The 23,010-nt window shown below is 36.9% G+C and overlaps 1 protein-coding gene across 12 annotated transcripts in view; it reads left to right on the plus strand.

Annotated features, from left to right (window-relative positions):
- The window catches only part of WDR33 (WD repeat domain 33), a 114,510-nt gene that overhangs the window by 56,100 nt on the left and 35,400 nt on the right, over positions 1-23,010 (plus strand). For 6 of the 12 annotated variants that reach the window (XM_004004489.6, XM_012130457.5, XM_012130478.5 and 3 more), the window contains exons 5-7: positions 1,089-1,184; positions 1,315-1,466; positions 3,161-3,258. In XM_004004489.6, coding sequence (XP_004004538.1) covers positions 1,089-1,184; positions 1,315-1,466; positions 3,161-3,258 — 346 coding nt within the window. Of the gene's footprint in view, positions 1-1,088; positions 1,185-1,314; positions 1,467-3,160; positions 3,259-9,772; positions 21,151-23,010 lie in introns of those variants that run through there. The other 6 variants (XR_009599577.1, XR_009599578.1, XM_060411076.1 and 3 more) reach the window with 6 other exon arrangements.

Raw genomic sequence — 23,010 nt, forward strand, 5'->3', positions numbered from 1 at the left:
AGGTGTTAAAGACATAAAGACTGTGGGTCCTGCGTCTACAGTGTGGTAGCCTGTAGTCTTTACCGAGTTGGGATCCATAGCAGATAACAGAAACTAGGAAAGTAGAAGGGTTTTTTTTAAATCATCATCAAAATCATGATCTTCAGGTAAGCAGTAAAAGGCTGACTTGTCATGTGTATCCGTGTAATTTACCAAATAAACTTGATTTCGTATGTCTCATCCTATAAGCACCCTTGTATTTTTCAGCCCTGTGTCACACTTTTTACAGGGGAATGTAGGATTGTTGTATTGATATTTCTTGTGTTTACATCTATGGAAAATGTGTGTAATCTGTCATAGAAACTTGAAAATAAAAGAAAAAGTACGTTCCGTTTTGAGTTGATAAGCATATGCCACAGATTCCTTCAGAATGCAGATGGTGACTTGAAATACTGGGGTACTGTTAGTCATGCCTCTGTTGTATTGCTTTTTTTTTGTTTGATACTAGATTAGCATGAGACTTGTCACTGCTTGATATTGTGAATGAAGGAGAACTTTATATGTGTTATTCATTTAGTTTCCAGGAAAAATTTGATAGCCTTGATTTCCTTAAATTGATATTTATTGTTATACTGTTCTGTTTTGTTATTTTCATAAAACACTGGTAACTTGTCTGCCTGAATGGTCCACTAGCAGCTGTAATAAACCCAGTCTTTCACTCATTCAGTCTCTTGAGTTTTTCTGGTGACTGATGATGTTATTAATAAATAATACGTTGATCTTCCATGTATTCTAGAAAAAGTAGATCTTCAGATATTCTGTTTTGAAATGCTCTTTAGGGTGCCTAGGTGTGTGTAACTTAACAGGTAATTGTAATGCATTTACTCTTTTTAATTTACTTAATGAAATAAGTGCTAGAGCTTTTGTTGGACTGTGTTAATTTCTTTTCTGGCTAAGTATTTGCTTATAAATCTGAGCCATATTCTGAAGTGAAAGTATTGTCCACTTAATGCCAATTGTTAGATATTTTATAAAGACTTTCTGAGTGTTTTAAAAGTGAATTAAGGTTGTGGATTTGTGACCTTGTATAATGTCTTTTTCTTTCCCAGTGGACTCCAGAAGGAAGAAGGTTGGTCACTGGAGCTTCTAGTGGGGAGTTCACCTTGTGGAATGGACTCACTTTCAATTTTGAAACAATATTACAGGTAACAGTAATCATCAGATGGTAGCATCATTCTGTGTTATTGGCCTTTTAAAACTTAAAATTGGACAGATCATTGCCTTCCATCGTATAGTCTTTGATATGACGTTTATAAATGTTTTTTATTTTCACAGGCTCATGATAGCCCAGTGAGAGCCATGACTTGGTCACATAATGACATGTGGATGCTGACAGCAGACCACGGAGGATATGTGAAATATTGGCAGTCGAACATGAACAACGTCAAGATGTTCCAGGCACATAAGGAGGCGATTAGAGAGGCCAGGTTTATACACAATATACCATTTTCTGTAGTCCCTATTGTCATGGTTAAATTATTCTCTAAGTGTATTCTGGGTGCAGAGATGCATGGGTTCTGTCAGATTCTGGGAAACTTTTTGCACCCTATAAACACAATATTTTTCTTTGTTTTCACACATTCACCATTTTGCTGGCACTTTCCTGAAGTAGTGTTGTCCCGATATGAGCCTTTGCAATATGTTAGAGATGTATTGTCTGCCGCATTTTGCACTGGTTTTCTCTTTTCATTTATGGTTAATAATGTGTATACGTTATTCATTTTTATTACCTACTATGTAAGACAAGAATATTTCATTCCAAATAAAGAATTCAGTCTTTAATTATACAACTGAATAAAATCTAAAGCCTACAGAAAACACCTTCAGAGTTCTCACAAAATACAAGAAAAAAAAAGGCTTAAGTGAAGACCTGGTTGGCTTGGTTATGCCACGACTTCAAAAGGAAAGTATAGTAGGGCTAAAAACTCTCCAAGTAACTCTGGATGTGGCAAACATTAATGGATTAATGAGCGGGTTCTTTCAAGCTTTGGAGCTGTAAGCAGACCATTGTCAAGAAGACTGTAGGACTTTCCTTCTGATTCACTGTTGATGACATCAGTAATGCAAATGTATGATAAGTGGGAGTTTAAAATATTTTCATTAAGTTGTATATTTTTACATATCAGTGAGATATGTATAGTAGAAGTGGAAAAGAAAAAGTTTCAAAAACAAGCTTGAAGAAATGCTGCAGCTTCAGAAGAAAGCTAAGCAGCAGTCTTTATGGTGTGCTACCACACGAGGGAGGAGGTTGACATCTTTATAGAAACACCGTCCACTGTAGTCACTTGTTTCTACTTTCAGAATCTTAACAAAGACTTACTGGATAAACACACATCTGCAAAGACTGTGCCTTATTCTCCTGACTATACATTGAGTTTTCAAAAGTGGTCCTTTCTTAAGCATAAGGTTCAGAAGTTCAGGGGAGTTCTTAGAGTTAAATGAGAAACTTGATGGGCTTTTGCAGGGAGGAAGAAATGGATCCTTCCTTTGCAGCATATTCTTTGGCTTTAAACAGTTGGAATATCCCCATGTTAGTTTTCTCCAAAAGCGTAACATATATGGGATAACTTCTGTGCAAGAAGGTGTGAACATTTTCCGCAAACCTTTTACATAAGTGAGAAACATCAAGTGAAGGAGTGTTTTAACAACTAGTCTTAAAACAGCCTGCCTGAAACTTTTCAGTTTATCATTATATGAAGTTCAAAGCAGAAGCTGATGCTAGTTTTTTTTGAGCAGTATTCCTATGTGATTTTAAAAGACTTTATAGGAATATTGCAAAGAGAATTTGTTTAGTTATATACTTAATCAGCTCTATGTTTTCTGTGGATACCATTGGAAATACTGTACTGTGGGGAGTCTGGATAGCATTAGTACTAATAATACCCTCATTAAATTCTCTGAATATCGATGATTGGAAACTAAGAAGCAGCTACTGTGAATTATTCTTTTGTTGAGATAGGTTATGTTAGCTAACAGCACTCTCTTTAAGGCCCTTCACTGTTGGATGCTTCCCTCTCCTGTTTATTGCGCAGCGCAGTGTTTTATTTTTCCCTGTCTGAGATGCGCAGATAACCTGTGAAATGCTGACTTCTTTCCCCTGCTGTGTGTCTTCACGTAACAGTTTCTCACCCACGGATAATAAATTTGCTACATGCTCTGATGACGGCACTGTTAGAATCTGGGACTTTCTTCGTTGCCATGAGGAAAGAATTCTCCGAGGTACGTGCCCTAACAGTACTGATTGGAATATTTAAATAGGGAAGGCATTTGTGGTTTAAATCATCGCAGTACCACAATACCAGCTTACAGCTTCATTCAGTTGTTTCACATGCACACCATCTCAACCAGGCTCTTCAAAGAAACCTGAACCCTTCCTGGTTCACAATCACTTTTTGTCTATTTTTACTGTTAATATTTTGAGCTATAAATTAAATACACACACATCTCCTGCCTTGTACCCAGGATGGCTTTCTCCAACATATTGACACTATAATTTTATTTATATAACTCACATTCTTCTGACATTCCTTTTTAAATAGGCATTAACCAAAGTCTCAGTAGCTACACTTCTCAATATTGGTATTTCTGAAAGGAGGTGGTTTTTCAGTATACCACATTTATACTACATGGCTCATTTGTTACTACGTATTGAAGGGATTTTTATTTACTTTTATTGATTTCATAGTTATAAACTAACATCTGTGAATTACTCTATCCTAGAAAAGAAATCCATATTTTCACTTGGATTAACTTAGTTTTCTAAGGTAGAGTTGTTGAAATAACTCACAGTAGTACATCAGCACTATTGATGTGAATTTAATAGTCTTAGAGTTAAGGAATTAACTGTGTGTTTTATATGTTCAGTATAAATATTGACACAAAAAACATTTACGTACATCTTGGTTTATTATTCTAGGAAGGTAGTTTCCTCAGGTATTAACGAAGAGTACATTGTCTTCCATACTCTTGATTCCATTATGCCATAAAAGTATCATCTTCCTCTGACACATACATGCATAGTGAGAGAATGGGTGCCGCAGACATTGGGTGTCAAGAAATTACTATTCAGAGATTGCCCTTTTTTGTTCAAGAGTTGGTGGAGTGAGTTATCTTGCTTGACTTGTTTCTCACACCTTTTCAGAGTTTTATTTACAGCATATAGAGTTGATGCTTTCTAGACAAGAAGTTTAGTGTTCTTGATATTTAACCCATATTTCAAGCCAGTATATTTTTTTAATCAGAATTTGTAAACATTCCTGGCTTTGCACATTTTGTGGGTTTTATCCACAGTAATGTATCGTGATAGCTAGAATAAGGATATTGTACCTATCCTATTGAAGGGGTATACTCATGATGAGGTCATAATATTGACAACTTCAGAAACTAGATGGAGCCTTTGAAATCATCTAATCTGTGTTCTTTTATGGATGAGCACCAAGACCCAGGAGATTAAGTGAAATAGTCAAGGTTAAATAAGTTCAGAGCCAGGACTAGCTTCCTATCACTTGACACCTATCCTAATTCTACTATGAGAAGTCTTAGCTGGTAAACAGTGATAGCTTTTTCTAGACTTTGAAAATCCTAATAAATATAGAGGAGACCAAATAATTTTATGTATTGGTATAATTCTAAAGGATCAAAACCATTACTTTTACAATGGCCTAGACTATAATAACCATGAAGTCTGATATAATACCACTGTGCATCTTGTGTTAAATAAAGAAGAAAAACTAATATAAGATAGTGTTTTTAACCTCAAGTGCCAATGAAGTGTTACTCAGTTTTATTAATGAAACTGTTTCTAAACAGTGCTTAAGAACTTGATTCTTCTGAGATTTAGAGTGTAAGTTAGGTATTAATTAAGCAGTTAAATATTTTCAGATTTGAGTCCAGGTGAATTTGGATAAAATTCCATGAATGCTGAATCATTACCTGTTCTTCATATAGCTTAAAAAAAACACCAGTATCATGTCTATTAATTGAGAGTTGAACTGTATATTTTATGTGGATATTCTTTTAAGTTTTTACTATGAATATTTAAAAATGAACAAAAGTGCAGTGAACCTCCATGTGCTTCTAGGACCTGTATTCTAGCTTACTTGTTTTGGGGTCTTCCTGTAAACAGTGTTATATTTGCTTTATGGTCATGACTTTTCTCTTAGTGCCTTAGTGAGTACATGAGAAATAGAAATACAGTCAACCAAGTTACTTATACCACATAAGGGGCACTTCTGATAGTGGACCTGGTGTAGTGGATGGGCTGTTAGGTTCTAATTATCTGACAGAAAACTATCATTCCTCATTTTTCTAAATTTTCTGAATTTTAGACATGATTATAAAGTAACGAAACCAGTGTTGTCATAATTTTCCTATTCACTTGGTGGGTTGGGGATCAGGGGACTATGGAACTCAAGTTGTCTCAAGGGATGAGGTGAAATTCTTAAAAAAGTGAAGTGAATTTAATTTAGTTCTAGTCATAGAAAATTGAATCCGCAAGTTAAGCAAATAGGAGGCTTTTAAAAGGTCTCTTGCCCTTTATAAAGGTACGACAGGCTCTATGATGTCAGGCAGGTAAGCACACTCCATGGCATGTTAGTGCTGTGCATCAGACCATCCATCACTTGGTACTAAGTTAAGAAAATCCAACAACATTTTGATTGAAGGGGATATTTGTGAGCACATAGTCCAGCTGTTTATCGAATACTTTCCCACATGATTCCCCCAAACCATTTTTCTACCCACAAAACATTTTTAGTGATACAGTATTTCCTATGTGCGTGGTTAGTCGCTCAGTTGTGTCCGACTCTTTGTGACCCTATGGACTGTAGCTCACCAGGCTCCTTTGCCCTTGGGGTTTCTCATGCAAGAATACTAGAGTGGGTAGCCATTTCCTCCTCCAGAGGATCTTCCTTACCTAGGGATTGAACCCAAGTGTCTTGCATTGGCAGGCAGATTTTTCACCACTGAGCCACCAGAGAAGCCCGTACAATATTCACTACCTCACATGAACCTCTCAAAAGAGCCCCAGTTTTCAGAAAGGTCTTTTTTAAATCAGAAGCCTGCTTTCTTAAACTTGTCCTGCCTTCTGGAGCACAAAAAATTAAATCCGAACTCTTCTACATGGCAGCCCTTCAAGTATCTGAAGACAGCTCTCGTATCTTCCTAATGTCTTGTAGCTGTAAGCTTACAGGATCCCTGTGTGTGGCAGAGGCCATTATATGGTACTTTTGAGTACAGAATTTACAGTTGCTCTTTTAGTGAGTGTCCTTACTGAGATTGTTCTTACGCTTCTTGGTTAAAGAAGACGTTACGCAAGAGAAAATAATCAGTATTTTTAATGTTTAAATGGGCATCGATCTATTGTCACATTTGCTGCTTTGAGGTTGTCATATTTGTTCCATAGAGGGGAAAAGGAAACACTTGTGAAGTTGAATATATTGCAGCATTGAGAAATACCATGTGTATACCCACTCATTTCCAAAGCACATGCAAATCAGCATAATTTACACACATTTATCTTTCTTCCCTAGTATGAATAACAGCACTCAATTTAGGGACTGGGATTAAAATAACCTTTAAGCACCAAGAATACATAAATGAGCCTCTAGGTGTTCATGCACTTGACTTCGAGTGAAATAGAGGCATTAAAATCCGTTTATTAGTGAGCATATATTGCATTCATGCTATCATAGGTAGGACACATTTTAAAAAATAAAGTGTGATGTCTTCCCACCCTCATGCTGCTCAAAGTTTGTTTTCACAGACTTAGAATGTTGGGTGTTGGGGGAAAGAGTCAGCGAGAGCCAGAGTCTTAGAAGTGTGCTGTTATAAATATAGTTAGAAACAGATCATTTGTGACTGAAGTGAAAAGGAGAAAGATTGGAGATACAGAATCAATAAGAATACTGTAGCTAATTTTAATGAGAAGTGAAATTTTATTTTTTTGTGCTTAGTTGTATCTGACTCTTAGTGACCCCATGGACTAGTCTGCCAGCATAATATATACTATTAAAAAGAATCTAGTTTACTAGCTTTAGTATGAACTGTTTTACCTTCTTGATTTTAGCAACAGTAACTGACACATTACACTTATTCTAAGTAGTTCATTTAATCTTACCAATACTCCTATGAGATAAGAATAGTTTGTTCCACGTTTTCAAAAAAAGGGAACTTCCCCAAGGTCATATAACTTGTAAGAGGTGAGTCTCAGATTTGAACCCCTCTTATCTCAACTCTAGAGTTCATACTCTGAAGCGTTATGTTAAACTGCCTCTTTTATGTTTTAAAAGTAATGTCTTCCTGAGTTGTGATGATCAAATTGTAGAATAAAGGCTTTTGCAGGGAAAGAAGAGAAGTATTGGGTAGAGAGAACTATAGATTCTCAATTTTATTTTGCCATTCTACTTTAAAGCTGTCCATATAGGGTCTAAGTTTTCAATCACAATGGATAGTTCAAACTGCAAACGAGTTACAAGCCATATCACTGGGTTAAATAAATAAACATGGACATAAGGAGTTATACTGAGGCTTACTCAGGAGGTAAGATCTGTTTTCAGTTTTAAAATACACCATTCATGGAGAGAAAATGAACCCCTGAGTACACACAGCATAAGAAAAGAATACTGTTAGTATTTTTGGTAAGTCTCTGTGTATCTCTGCCTGACTGCATGTGACTGGTTCTTTAATGAGATAAGCCCCTCTGTGAAGATCTTTTGGTTTGGCAGTGTGTTTCTGAACTGTGTAAAGACATATTTACAAAGTCTTGAGTGTTCAAAAAAGTTTCTGATGCTTTTTTATTGGTAATGTTTTATTTAAAATTGGCAAACCATGAAGTTTGCAATTAAGGGACCTTTATGTATTTGTACAAAACATTCCACAGAATCCTTTGTGTTCTCCCCAAGATGAAAAGCAAATACTCAGCTTCCTTTAAAATAGCCTGTAGCAAAAAAAAAAAAGCCTGTAGCAGAATAACTCCTTTCACGAACATAGCATGTTTTAATATTAAAAGAACTTAGGGCACATCTTGTATAATCATCCAGTCATTCATGTAGGCCCATAAATATGTTGGTTGAGACCTGTTTTCCCTGTGTTTCCTTATTTTGAGGATGCGTTTATTGAAGGCTCTTTTCCCCCTGCTCCCCTGAACAGACTGGATCATGGTATGTTTTCCTACATAAATAATTATCTGGGTATATCATGAGAGGCAAGAAGACTTAATATGTATGTCTAAAGCAAATTATTTGAAGAAATTAGGAGAATCCTGAAATATTCATTTACTGTGGTCCATTCATGTTTTACAGTGTTGTTTTAGGTTTTTATACTGAGCTTTGTTCTAACTCTGTACTTATTTAAAAAATTGCACATATGTTCCAAAAACTTGTTGAAAATAGATCTTGGCTTTCTTGGGATGCAAGGGCTGCACACTGTTACAGTCATTCTGTATTTTAATTGAGAGTAATTTCCAGACATTCTTCTGTGTATAGAGATTCCAGTTTTTTGACAGCAACAAATCACTATGACTTGTCATCTAGGCGGTCAGTTTTTATCTTTGCATTTAGTAAATACTCTGTAATTGTCTGCTTCAGTTTGACTGAGGCTTAAGTTTCTGTTTGCCAGTGAATTAGTTACCCTCTAGAGCTCGGATGATCAAGATTTTTATAGTTTTTTAAATTAAAATTCAGGACACTGGAAAGAGCTGATAAAAGTAAGGATATAATATGCTTTTGGCATCTTCATTTTCAGTGGGTAGATCCTTTAATAAAACTAGTATAATTAAAATATGGTATCACCACAAGTAAGTTGTTTGACAGTGAATGAGGTTACTCCCTGGTCCAAGTACAAAAACAAATACTGTTTTTTTCATAGTCACTTTCTTCCTTTACTCACTTTTATTATATATCTGAAATCCATCTTAAAATTTGATTTAAATCAGATCTTGGGAATTTCTAAGAAGCACCTACAGTGCTGTGATCTCTTTAGTTAAAAGAGACTAAGAATTTCTATTTAAAGGAAGAAATGTTAGTTTCTTGATTATTTATCCTTTTTTTTTTTTTTTTTACAGATTGTGTCATAAAATAGTCTTAATTTGTCCAAAACACATGATTATGACTCAAAATCAATCTGCTGAGGCTTTTTTTTTTCTTTTTCAGTGAATATATTTTAATATAGTTCTCTCTGAGAGAACTTTACCTTCTTAGCCTGGTTTTAGAATGTCATGTTACTTGCGTTATCCTAATGAAGTGTATCTGCTTTAATTTGATGTTTCTAAGTATTGAATTGGTTTCTAGGGAGCCCCAAGAAGGGCCCAGCCACCACAAGGTGCCTCTGCGCAGGGACTGGCAGAGCTTCTGTGCCAGCGTGCAGCCCAGTGTGCTGCTGTGTGATAGCCCTGTCCTCACTGTGCATGCCCCTTCGCAGTTCTGAACAGGCAAAGGTACAGATACGGTGCTGAGATCCAATTTAGGTTAGATAACTTTAAAAGTGGCTAAGTTGCCGCTGTTTAAATCGTAAGTACTCTGCCACGTTAAAACAGGAAGTACTGAGGGAAATCGAGATGAATGCAGACCGAAGAGTACTAAAGTGGAAGGTGCTCAGTCATGTCCGACTCGTTGCTACCCCATGGACTCTACAGTCCGTGGAATTCTCCAGGCCAGGATGCTGCAGTGGGTAGCCTTTCCCTTCTCCAGGGGATCCTCCCAACCCAGGGATCAAACCCAGGTCTCCCGCATTGCAGGTGGATTCTTTATCAGCTGAGCCACAGGGAAGCCCAAGGATACTGGAGTGGGTGGCCTATCCCTTCTCCAGCGGATCTCCCTGACCCAGGAATTGAACCAGGATCTCCTGCATTGCAGGTGGATTCTTTACCAACTGAGCTGTCAGGGAAGCCCAAAGAGTACTAAGGTGAGTCCAAGAGACATCGTACCTGGGAGCTCAATATTTTATCTGCAACAGAAGCTTCTTATATAAAACAAAAGTAATTTGTGATACCAGGAGTCACCAAAGGTTAGAGTAGTTGGTCTTAGTCCTGTAAAGCCTACTAATTGCTTTTTAAAAATAAATAGTTTTACTTTTCTGAAATGAAATTTATTGATAATAATCCATACATATAAAACTTTTTTTAAAAAAGGTACCAGTGCATATCCAAACAGACTCTGAGAAGAAAAGTCTTTACAGAATGCTTATTAGGGACATTACTGTTTGCATTGAAAACCAGTGGTTTGGAATAGAAATGGGTCATGCTAAAACAAACCTAGTTTTATAGAATTACCAAAGGGGGAGATAAAGGAATTTTTTCAAACCGTAGTCAGTCTTTTGAATTAACCTGTAGGACTAACTGTTATTTCCAGAAAAGTTCATTGGATGTTTGTTATCTGTGAGGCATGTATGCAGAAAGCGCTGCAAGATCCTTTAATTGGCCTCTCTGCTGTTTAATACTTTATTAAGATAGCTTTTGCAAGTTAACAGGTGATTCACAACTGTAGGCAGCAATTCTCATCTAGAGAGAACGGATAGTGTCATCTTAAACCTAGTGAATAGCATATTATTGTATAAAATTTTAAGTAGAGATAAATGTAAATTTCTGTATTTAGGTTTTCTGTCTCAATTCTGGAGTTTACTAGATTGGTATATGAGAGTTCATGTAAAAATAACCATGGGTTTTAGCTGATAGGTGTGAATTCTTGAGGTTTCATGCCATCCCTCACTTGTAAAAAAAATGTATGTTTCAGAATGATACGTGTGTGTGTGTGTGTGTGTGTGTGTGTGTGTGTGTTCAGTCTCTTAAGTCGTGTGCAACCTTTTTGTGACCACATGGACTAGAGCCCACCAGGCTTCTCTGTCCAAGGGATTTCCTAGGCAAGAATACTGGAGTGAGTTGCCCTTTCCTTCTTCAGGGTATCTTACTGACCCACAGGAATCAAACCCATGTCTCCTGCACTGCAGGCATTGTAGTTAGATTTTATGACTGAGTCACCAGTGAAGTCCTTCAGAATGATGGGCCATAGTTATCATGGGAGATGATTAGATGGAGAAGGGTCTGGAAATCATGCAGGAAAGTACAGGGAAGTTTAGTATTCAGCTTGGATAAGATAATCTGAAGAAAAGTTTTTGTTATCTTCAAATATTTAAAGGCTTTTGTATGGGAGTAGGATTGGATTTGACTGTGTGGATCACAATAAACTGGAAAATTCTGAAAGAGATGGGAGTAGCAGACCACCTGATCTGCCTCCTGAGAAACCTGTATGCACGTCAGGAAGCAACAGTTAGAACTGGACATGGAACAACAGACTGGTTCCAAACAGGGAAAGGAGTATGTCAAGGCTGTATATTGTCACCCTGCTTATTTAACTTATATGCAGAGTACATCATGAGAAACGCTGGGCTGGAAGAAGCACAAGCTGGAATCAAGATTGCCGGGAGAAATAATCAATAACCTCAGATATGCAGATGACACCACCCTTATGGCAGAAAGTGAAGAGGAACTAAAAAGCCTCTTGATGAAATTGAAAGTGGAGAGTGAAAAAGTTGGCTTAAATCTCAACATTCAGAAAATGAAGATCATGGCATCTGGTCCCATCACTTCATGGCAAATAGATGGGGAAACAGTGTCAGACTTTCTTTTTTTTGGGCTCCAAAATTGCTGCAGATGGTGACTGCAGCCATGAAATTAAAAGATGCTTACTCCTTGGAGGAAAAGTTATGACCAACCTAGATAGTATATTGAAAAGCAGAGACATTACTTTGCCAACAAAGGTCCATCTAGTCAAGGCTATGGGGTTTTTCCAGTGGTCATGTATAGATATGAGAGTTGGACTGTGAAGAAAGCTGAGCGCCGAAAAATTGATGCTTTTGAACTGTGGTATTGGAGAAGACTCCTGAGAGTCCCTTGGACTGCAAGGAGATTCAACCAGTCCATTCTAAAGGAGATCAGCCCTGGGTGTTCTTTTGGAAGGAATGATACTAAAGCTGAAGCTCCAGTACTTTGGCCACCTCATGCAAAGGGTTGACTCATTGGAAAAGACTCTGATGCTGGGAGGGATTGGGGGCAGGAGGAGAAGGGGACGACCGAGGATGAGATGGCTGGATGGCATCACTGACTCAATGGACATGAGTTGGTGATGGACAGGGAGGCCTGGCGTGCTGTGATCTCATGGGGTTGCAAAGAGTCGGACACGACTGAGCGACTGAACTGAACTGAGGATTGGATTTTTTGTATATAGCTCTATAAAGGAGATAGGGAAAAAAATTAGGACATCATCGTGTGTACTAAGTCACTTCAGAAGTATCCAACTCTTTGCAACCTTCACGATGCTTTGCAGCCCTCTAGGCTCCTCTGTCCATAGGATTCTCTAGGCAAGTATACTGGAGTGGGTTGCCATGCCCTCCTCCAGGGAATCTTCCGAACCCCAGGGATTGAACTTGGATCTCTTACGTCTCTTGCATTGGCAGGCTGTTTTTTAATCAGTAGTGTCACCTGGAAAGCCCTAGGACTTCATATTTGGAGTTAATTATGGAAGCTTTTTTTTTTTTTCTTTTTAAAGAAAGATAAGATAATGGGCTATTATGTGAACTATTAGGCTTTCCTTTGCTGAAATTTTGCCATTTTTAGCTTTGCCAGCTGTTAGGGAGATTTTAGAAGGCACTGCTTCTTCAGGTGGATGGTTCTATTTGAAAATAATTAACCTGGATTAGATTGTCTGTTTCCTGTAGTTTCTTGTTTAAAGGCAGACCCAAAAGCCTGAAAATCAAGCATATAGATACATTCATTATCAAGGGTTAAATTGGGTAGGGTAAGTCCCATGCCAAGATACTGCCACTTTGCTCTAAAAATACTTTTGGTAAGACGGTAGATCATTTAATTAGTCCTATTGTTTGAAGTAGTAAATAGAACCTCAAAACCACCTCATGTTTTTAGAGATATTTAGAAGTATTTATACTCTTAAATCATTATACATACGTGTATAAAGTATACAGATCTTAAGTTTACATTATGAGGTATTTTTACATACTTAAACATTCATCTGTAACTACCTCTTAGATCAAGGTACAGAGTATTTTCAGCATTCTAATGATTCTTTCATGCTTCTTTTCCACCTAAGCCTTTTATTAAGTAGTTTAGACTAAGGTATTTTCATTCAGTTATTTTCCTTTTCCCCCACTATTCTTTGTTTTGTTGATTTGTAGTTTCGGTCATCTCACCTTCTCTTGTGTTAAGCTTTCTTAATTTCTTTTCCTCATTTTGTTTCTGTAGCCTTTTGAAAATGTCTGTTTACTTTTTCTGATTTTACTAGTTTTTCATTTTTACTAATTTTCCATTTACTAGTTTCCTGTTACATAACAAAACTTAGTTCATAAAGAGATAGTATTATGTATTACCAAAATCACAGGCTCTGGAATCTAAATGTTGGTCACAGTTTTAGCTGTTAGCAGCTGTGTGAGTCACATTGCTTTGGTATCCTCGTGTGTATAATGGGGATTAATAATAGTGCCGACCTTATTAAGTGGTGAGAATTAAATGGGTTAATTCAGAAGACGCACTAGTGCCATAACAAGTGTTCAGTGAATGCTATCTGTCAGTTTCAAAGCCAATTTCAGAATCTGTTTTCCTAGCTCTGCCTAGTTAAGCACAAAAATGGTTGTTTCAGAAGTGTATTTTACTTTTCTTGTTAAATGTTTTCCAGCCATTGTCATTGGTGTTTCAGTAGTACAGGTTTTATTTACAGGTCATCCATAAATAGAAGTACTTGTTTAAACACAGTTGTCATGATTTTCCAATGTTATCAGGTATAAAAAACTCAGCACTTAGAATTGGATTTTTCAGGATCTCATATGGAAACATTCAAGGGGTTCCTAGGGGGCTCAGTGGTAAAGAATCTGCCTGCCAGTGAAGGAGACACAGAAGACTCAGGTTCAATCCCTGGGTCAAGGAAGATCCCCTGGAGGAGATCTTCCCACTTCAGTATTATTTCCAGAAGAATCCTATGGACAGAGGAGCCTGGTGAGGTACAGTCTGTGGCATCACAGAGTCAGATGCAACTGAGCACGAACACATGGAAACACTTCAAGGTTCTGTTTCTAGTAGATGAACTGAGTGTCTAATGACTGCCCACTGTTCAAGATTCTGTGCTTGATTCTTCTGCGGGTACACGTCATGATCTTTACACTTAAGCTGCATTTTCAGCATTTCCCTAGTTCTTTTATTTTTTTCAGACATTTTGTAAATTGGCCTGGTCCCATGGTGAACCAATTCAGAGTGCTGAATAACTGAAAAATAACTGAAGTTATTCAGTCTTCACTGTTTATCACATTGCAGTAGACTGTGGTAATTGGTGTCTAGACAGCTTCATCAAGACAGCATTTATTTTTCTCTGGGGAAAGAACAGGTATTTTACGTAATGACCAAATTGATCACAGTTTTAAACTTCAGACTCCATTTAGCAATGTAATAAAGTTGGGCGAGCTAGTGATAGCCCTAGTAAAGTGTCATTTTTTGGTCATCTTTGATGAGTAATGTCACCAGCAGTAAGTTAGAAGTCTTGGGGAAGGAATATTCCACATATTTTTTTTGTCACAATAGACAAGACTTAAACACAGAAATTAATATCATCTGTTTGGGCTTCCTGATCATGCTCTGTTCCTGTCCAGTCCAACTTGGCAGGTGACAACAGACTGGCTGGGGTAAGGCTTGTTTGCTGGGTAGGAGCTAAATCTTTACATAAGGTAGAGCAGATATGGGCCCAGCTGGTAAAGTGAGCAAACAGGATGATGTTATAGGACATATTAGAAGTTAAAGAGCATTGTAAGTTCCATGATTTATGAATGTAAACCCTGCTTCTCTCTTGAGGTGCTCACTTGTACAGTGCTCACTTGTAATATTCTCTGTAGGCCCTGCCTGTAGTGTTCTCTCCCAGCTAATGCCTGTACTTTGGGCCTTCCCTAGTGACTCAGACAGTAGAGTCTGTCTGCAGTGGGGGAGTTTGATTTGATCCCTGGTTTGGGAAGATCCCCTGAAGAAGGAAATGGCAACCCATTCCAGTATTCTGCCTGGAAAATCCCATGGAACAAGGAGTCTGGTAGGCTACAGTTCATGGGTTGCAATAAGTCAGACATGACGGAGCCACTGATGCTGGATAGTAGGCCCTGAATGTTTTGAAATACTTCAACCAAAAGTTTGGTGTTTTTAATATTTTACATATTTTTTGTAATGGTCAAATCAGGTCATTTTATTTAGTTCTCAGAGATTTATGGAAACTGTTTGATTTACATGGTTTTCAAGTGGCTTGTCAATCTAATTTTTGAGGATATTTTTAGTTTTACAGATTTTATGTTTTAATATATCATACAAATATAAATCACCAAGGGTGTTCTGGGTAAAAATAAAATGTTTATTAAAACAAACATTCAAGAGTATATGCTAGGCAAGTTATTTGGTTTATTAAATTCTAGCAGAAACATCATTAAATGTTACATAAATGTTACTCTAATTAACCTTTTCAATTCAGTGTTTTAAATGTAGTTTTTCCCTTTATGTTTTGGACCATATTTTTAAAAAGAAAAATTTTCTGTCCTCCCACCGTGAGGAAATATGATGATACAGTTCTGATTTTGGGAATTGGATATTAGAGATTGAAGCCTGTGGTATGATGGGTATTAACAAACTCACTATGTTAGAGGAGAATTTTAGTCCTGGTGGAGGCTCGCCAAGGACTGTAATGCTTGAAAGGGACAAGGCTTGGCACTGTTGTTAAGGTCTAGACTAAAAAGAATAGTAATCAGTATTGTGATGTTTCCTTCATCATCATTTTACAGTCACATTTGAATAAATGTGTTAAAATCCAATGGGTGATTAATCCACATTTCTTGAAAGAAATGTAGAAGAGATTTACAGAGGAGATTGGATTTAGTGGAACAGTCAGCCTTCTTGGATTACTTCTAATACTCTGGTACAAATGTTGGTGAAAGGATATAAAACTAAATAAAATGTAACATGAGTATTTACCAATATTCTCTAAACATTGTGGACTCATTTACCATGTGGACCAAGGGAGACCACAAGCTTCCTTTTCCTACTGTAAGTTACACTGGCATTACATGCTTTTGAACATTTTTTATTGATATATAGAAGTTGTGTTTTTAACTGCATGATCCCCTCAGATAAGTGTAAATCATTGCTTGTCCTGCTTGTCGAGTAACTGAGTTTTCATGGCCTGCAAGAAGTAAATCTGACAAGGGGAATCAGATTGTAACGTGTATGGCACACAGATAGGCGGCAGTGGTGGTGAAAGTGTTTCTTCTCGATCAGAATGCCTGCACAGTGCACGTCCCTACGGAATGACGTGCCTTTGCAGACAGCGACTTCCATGTTTGAGGCCTCACGACTGAAGTCCCTGGCGCGTCTTCTGCTGCCAGGGAGGACACAGTAGATGCCTGGGGAACCGCATGCACTCACCTCTGTCCCCAACCCTAGACATGATAATCTTCCAGTTTTATCTGGAAAGTAAGTAATGCCTGATTTTTTGTTTGTTTGTTTCGGTATATATGGCTATTTTTTTGAAAAGCAGATTTTATAATTGACAAATTAAAAGATATTTTCTGTTTTTTTCTTTGGTTCAGAAACTTCTTTTTTTATTATTATTATTATTATTATCCTCAGGTTCTTCAAGACTTAATAGTTTTTAACTTCTGTGTTAAACATACAGTTATGAATAGATTAACTTTAAAATATTTTTTGACAGAATTCTCATTTTAGTGTCTGTAGTAGATTTGTTTCTATTATAGAAACTTGCTTGTTCTAAATTGGCAGATTAATTCTTACGAAAATAACATTCAGCTGCGAAGTGAGAGTTTTTCACACATTTAAAAAAATCTTTCAGTTTGAAAGTACATATTAAAATCTTCATTTTCTTCTCATAGCTAACCTGTTATCCAGGTTTTTCCAGTAGTTATGGTGAGCACTGTTGTTTTAAAAAAAGCAAGCAAGAGTTATTTTCTTCCACCTTTTCCTTATATACCTTTGGTTTTATTATTGGTGTGTATTCCCATGGGATCTTAGGTTTTAAACTACTTTTGAATCTCGATGTACCCAGACACTTGGGTATGCCTCCACTTGAAATGACTCTTGATAAACTCCTGCTCATTCTGCTAATCAGCTTGGCTAGACTGGTTTCTTCTATGCCTTCTCAGTATGACTAGCAGTAATGCTTTTTATCTGAATTCTTCAACACATTTTAGCATGGTTTTGACATTAAAAGCAACATGGAAGAAATCTTACACCAAAATCATCCAAAGTGGCCTTCCTTATGAATAATGAAATGAGTATTAATACTCATGTTTTAGAGTGTTTAATACCCATGTTTTAGAGTCATTTTGTAACCCTAGAAGACTTAGTCTGTTTTTATTCTGCAGTTAATATTGACAAGTATACCTGCAGTCAGAGACCACCAGAAACATACCTGTAGTTTAACAAGTTTATTTATTACTCTTCACAGCAAAGAACATAGGCCTTAGGGAATTTGAGGTGTCTTAGTAAGAGGATCTTATAAAGATTATATTATAGGCTTTGGACTGGGTTATTGGGACGAGGGTTTAAGGACGTGAGGGCTGTCATTCTTTTAGCATAAGAGGGACATTTGGTATTTTGTGGTTTGTGCAGGACCTTATTTTTGTCTCACCTTATCATGATCTCAGAATGACTTAATTTAATAGATGTTTAGTGAGATTGTCCAACAGAACAGAATGGTTTAGCTGTAATTGTCAGATCAGTTTGTAATGACATTGAGGCTTAGTTGTGAGCATCAGATTAGTTCTCAGAGGAAGTGACTGCTCTGCCCGCCTGCCCCCCGCCCCTGAAAGCTTTTAAGTCCAAGTGGCCTTTGATTATGTAGGAACCAGCTGGGGGAGGCCAAGATTTAATAGCAGTGACATATTGAACAAGCTGCAATGATATTGACAGGGATATTTTTATAAAACAGCAACTGGGAAGCTTGCCAGTTTTCAGCTGGTTATAAGTAGTTCTAGGTTTCCCCCACTATCCTAAAGTAGGACACAGCTTAGGAACAGATGCACAAGATAAATCGAGACAAAGCATGGATGCTCACGGTTGCAGTGCACAGCTGCCCTGGCTTGATGCAGAGATGCTGAGTGTAGTTCCTAAGGAAGGAGCTTGACGGCACCACTTGCGTTGTTCAGGGACACCACTCTTCTATATTGGCTTTGCTGCAAAGCTTGAATGCTTTTGCCTTTTTTGTAAAAGCAGAAATCCTCTTTGGATTTCCTTCTGTCAGCGTTTTTCACACGTTGAGGGTCTGTTTCTAACCCTGTGTTGCACAAGCCCTATCATGCCGTTTTCCAACAGCATCAGTTTTTAATTAAGGTATGTACACTGTGTTTTTAGGTACACTGCTCTTATACACTTAATAGGCCACAGCGTGTGTGAGCATAAGCATTGGGACACCAGAGGTTCGTGTAGTTTGCTTTATTGTGGTGTTCTAAAATCAAACCCACAACATCTCTGAGGTATGCCTGTACTAATGTAGGTCTTTCATAAAAGTGAAGCGGTGTAAAGTGAACTTTTTTTTTTACCTGTAGTGGGTAAAAACATGTTCTTTTTAAGAAATAAGATGAATAAACTTTTATTAATCTCTCTGGGAATCCTAAGGGTTTACTCTACTAAATTTAGCATCTCAGGATTAGCTTTTTGTACTTCAGGAGTTCTTTCTTTACATCTGGGAAGAGTCAACTGTCTGTTTTCTGTATTGTCTGTGTTAATACATAGCCATATACATCAAAGGGATTGTAAAGGTTTTTAAGACTTAAGAACACTGTTTGGAACCTTACAATTAATAATTAAAATAATTGTAAAATTCTTTATGAACTCTCAAGGCAAAAATAAAAGGACCATGTTTTTCATAACTCCACTCTAGTCATATTCATCGAAGGTCACTGAAAAGAAATTTATATTTATTCATTTATTCATTTCTGTTTTCATGAGCAATACAAGTGATAGCTGGAGATTTTTGGTTTAAAAGCATCTATTTTAATATCTTCATTTATAATCTAAAGTAAGCACTGCATTATTTTTTTCCTCTTCCAAGTCTTTTTTTAAATATATTTTTTTATTGAAGGATAATTGCTTTACAGAATTTTATTGTTTTCTGTTAAACATCCACAAGAATCAGCCATAGGTACACCCGTGTCCTCTCTGTCCTGAACCTTGCTCCCATCTCCCCCCCCGTACACTTCTAGATTGTTGCAGAGTCCCTGTTTGAGTTCCCTGTAAGCACTGCATTATTATAGTGCATAAAAAAGTAGCACTCTAATTCATGAGGTAGTTCTTACAGGTTTGTAATTTTAAAAGTGGTAACTTTTAAAAATCAGATATTTTAAAACATCTGCTCATGCAAGTCTAGAGATAATCTTTTTAAAATTTGAAGGTCTTTAGAACAAAATTTGCCTCCCAGGAAACTGCAGAACAGGCTTTTTCTGTTGTATTTTACCTTGAACAATAAACTAAGAGTATTTGCCTTAACACTGAATCTTTTTATCATTTGATAACAGCTTAGTAAGTTTTAATACTGGAAAAGTTAGGTTTGTAACTTTATTAAAAGTATAGAGCACATTTGGATAGTGTCACATGATAGAATTCAAAATGTTTAGCTCCATTAGACAAGCAAGACACTGTAGGTAAACTAGTCTCTTCATGTGATATTACTAGTTCTGCCATTGGTGTATAGAATTTTCCTATAGATACAAAGAATATAATCATATTTTGTCATTAAAATCTTCATGCTAGCTTTGAAAGTTTATGAGAATCCCAAAAACCTTTAAGAAAGAATTTAGATTGCAAAACTTTCGACATCTTGATGCTTTTAGTAGAGCAGTAGTAGCATTAAAAATATGGTTGATTTGGACCAAACTAAGGATGATAACTTTTCAAAATAAGGTTTTTTTTTAAAGATCATTAAACATAAAAAAATGTATTTTTAAAAAGTGTTTAATTGTGGTTTTAAACACTCTATAATGAACTATTATTTAGATTTTATTTAATAAGTACAATAAATATTTTTGCATGGGAAAGAGTATTTCAGAGTTATCACAGATTTCAAGATTGATACGGAACTTACTATGGTACCATTTGTAATCTGTGTGTAAGTTACATGTAGATGCCAGCATATATCTCCTTATAATTTAGGCACAAAGGTTATATGATATGTTCTCTTGATTTAAAGTAACCTTGATTTAAAGGTTTTATAATTTATCTGGGCAGCATCCCACTTTCATGATCCCCGCAAAGTTGACTCTTCTGTTATTTGCTGTAACCAGTAGATGTACATTTATGTTTTCTTTGTAGCTATCCACTTACCAGAAGTACCAGAATAGTACAAGTGCACTATGTCTTTTCATAGTCAATGATGTGTGCAAATCTTATTTGTAATGTCATTTTTTTCTATAAAAAAACAGAGGGGTAAATTCTCTGCTTTGTGTATTGTTACCTTTAAAATATAGGAGAATATAGTGTAATTGCTATCTCCAGTGGTTAAGGGACGAGGAAGAAGAAATCATTAATGTTACTGAACCTCCTTCTAGCTGTTCCACAGTTCTGGGTACAGTTACAGTTCCTACGTGGGCAGTCTTTGTTTTTCCTCCAGAGTGCCTTAAACATCACTCCCTTGAGAGCAGCAGGTCTGGCTTTGAACCCCAGCTCCGCGCCTGGGCAAGTCAGTCTCTTCTGGATGCGCTTCCTCCTCTGTAAAGTGGGGCTGATGATACCTACCTCACAGGGTTGTTGTGAGGGTCCCAGAAGCACACAGAGGCACTTCTCATGTTGTAGGCTTGAAGCAAATGTTTGTTGCTTAAATCATATATGTGCTAGGAAAGATGGGGAAAGCATGGAGGGTATAAAGAACGTAACAGTTAATTTGATTTAAGAGGAGGTTGAAATTGATTAGGAAAGATATTATAAAGGGTTTATTTATGAGGCGATTACTAGATCAAGAGTTGGGATGGGTTATATAAGATTATCCTATTTTGGTAGTGATTCTTAGGTTTAGAAGTGTCATTGATAAAATTAATTGTATTGTAAGCCATATTTAAATAAATAACATTCTACTGAAATGGAAGTATGACTTATTTTTTGAAGCTTTATTTATATAAGTCCTCATACTTTATTTCCACTGTCATCTTAGAACCACAGCACTACCTTAAGGCAGTTGTTCACTTCCATTATTCCCCATGCACTGTCTCCAAAATTCTGTTCTTTTCCTTTTTTTGGTTGCTTGTTTGGCTTTTGAATAGATACTATATTTGAATCTTTGATGAGAATCACTAGGCTTCCCTGGTAGCTCAGCTGATAAAGAATCCGCCTGTAATGCAGGAGACGCCGGTTTGATTCCTGTGTCAGAAAGATCCCTTGGAAAAGGGATAGGCTACCCACCCACTCCAGTATTCTTGGGCTTCTCTGGTGGCTCAGCTGGTAAAGAATCCTCCTGCAATGCGGGAGACCTGGGTTCTATCCCTGGGTTGGGAAGATCTCCTGGAGAAGGGACCAGCTACCCACTCCAGTATTCTGGCCTAGAGAATTCCATGGACTGTATAGTCCATGGGGTTGCAAAGAGTCAGGCACGAATCACTAGCTGGTTTTTTGAGTTCTGGTTAGGTAAATTTATACTTGGTGAATATATAAAATATACTGAGATATTCCGTAGATACAGCAGAATATTCTTTCTCAACCTTATTACTACTAGGTTTATAATACCTTGAAAAAATATAAAGGCCAAAAAAATGATATATCTCTGTGGTGTGAGTTATTTGAGCATTTTAAACAGACGTTTTACTTTAGATCAAAATCACATTCTCCAGTTTTAGAGATAATTATAATAATAACTATCAGTGTGGTCACATTATAAGTCCTTACTCTGTTTTTCTTCAGTCTTTGATTTTCTCCTTTTATTTTTGCCTTTTCTGAAAATTAGTAGTAAATGAAAAATCATTCTTCAAGCACAGTAAGGCTGAGAAACCTTCACTCTGCCACATTACTTTTATTTGTGTTTGGTGTGATGGCTGAAGATGAGAATTAAATACCAGAAGCTGAGAACTGCGTGGTCCCACACTCCTCACCATCACACTGGTCCCACAGACAGGCAGTGTTGCTGCAAATACCTGGCTGACCTACGTTTTCTCTCTGGGAAACAACTGATGACACAACTTAGTGTGGTTGACTGGCAAAGAAATACATAAACTGCGGTTATGCATATACACAAATGTGTTCAAAATACAATCGAGACTGAAGCCCACTGTCAGTATTTACCTTTTAAGAGGTGTCGGTCACTAGTTAAAATGGGTTTATGTTGACTTTTCCACATCTTGTCCTGTCATCAGAAAGATTACAAATGATGAATACAAATTCAGGCTGACTTCATAACACTTACTGAACCTTCATGTGGATCTCATTTGCAACCTTGGCTTCGTTAGCAGCACCATTCCCTAACCAACCAGGCTGAAGACCACATGCAACATTAAGATGCATTTTTTTTCCATCAGTCATTCATGGCAACAAGTATATTCTGTGTAACACATGGAGGTGAGCTTTGGAGAGAATTGTAAAGTCTGGATTCACACATTCCCACCCTGTGCCGCATGGAAGGCTGAGATCTGTGATATATCAGTGTTGGGGGAAGGGAGGGGTGGAAAGGTAAGGAAAGAATTGGGTGGGATTAATTTTGAAACTTTTCTTTAGAATTTTCTACCTTTTACAAAGGTAATAAAAGTTCATAAAAAATTCAAGCACTTAGAAGTAAAAATTCAGTGTCCTCCCCCTCCTCGAGAGGTAATCACTATTTCATTCATAGTTGGGTGTGAATGTTTCTGCAACTCTTATGCCTTTATAAAAAGACGTTGAAGAAAACCAACTAAAATAAGGGTATACTACATGTATTGTTTGGCTATTTGCTTTCCTCACAACACAGTATATCATGA

This window comes from Ovis aries, chromosome 2 (assembly GCF_016772045.2).
Source record: "Ovis aries strain OAR_USU_Benz2616 breed Rambouillet chromosome 2, ARS-UI_Ramb_v3.0, whole genome shotgun sequence".
NCBI classification, from domain to species: Eukaryota; Metazoa; Chordata; class Mammalia; order Artiodactyla; family Bovidae; genus Ovis; species Ovis aries.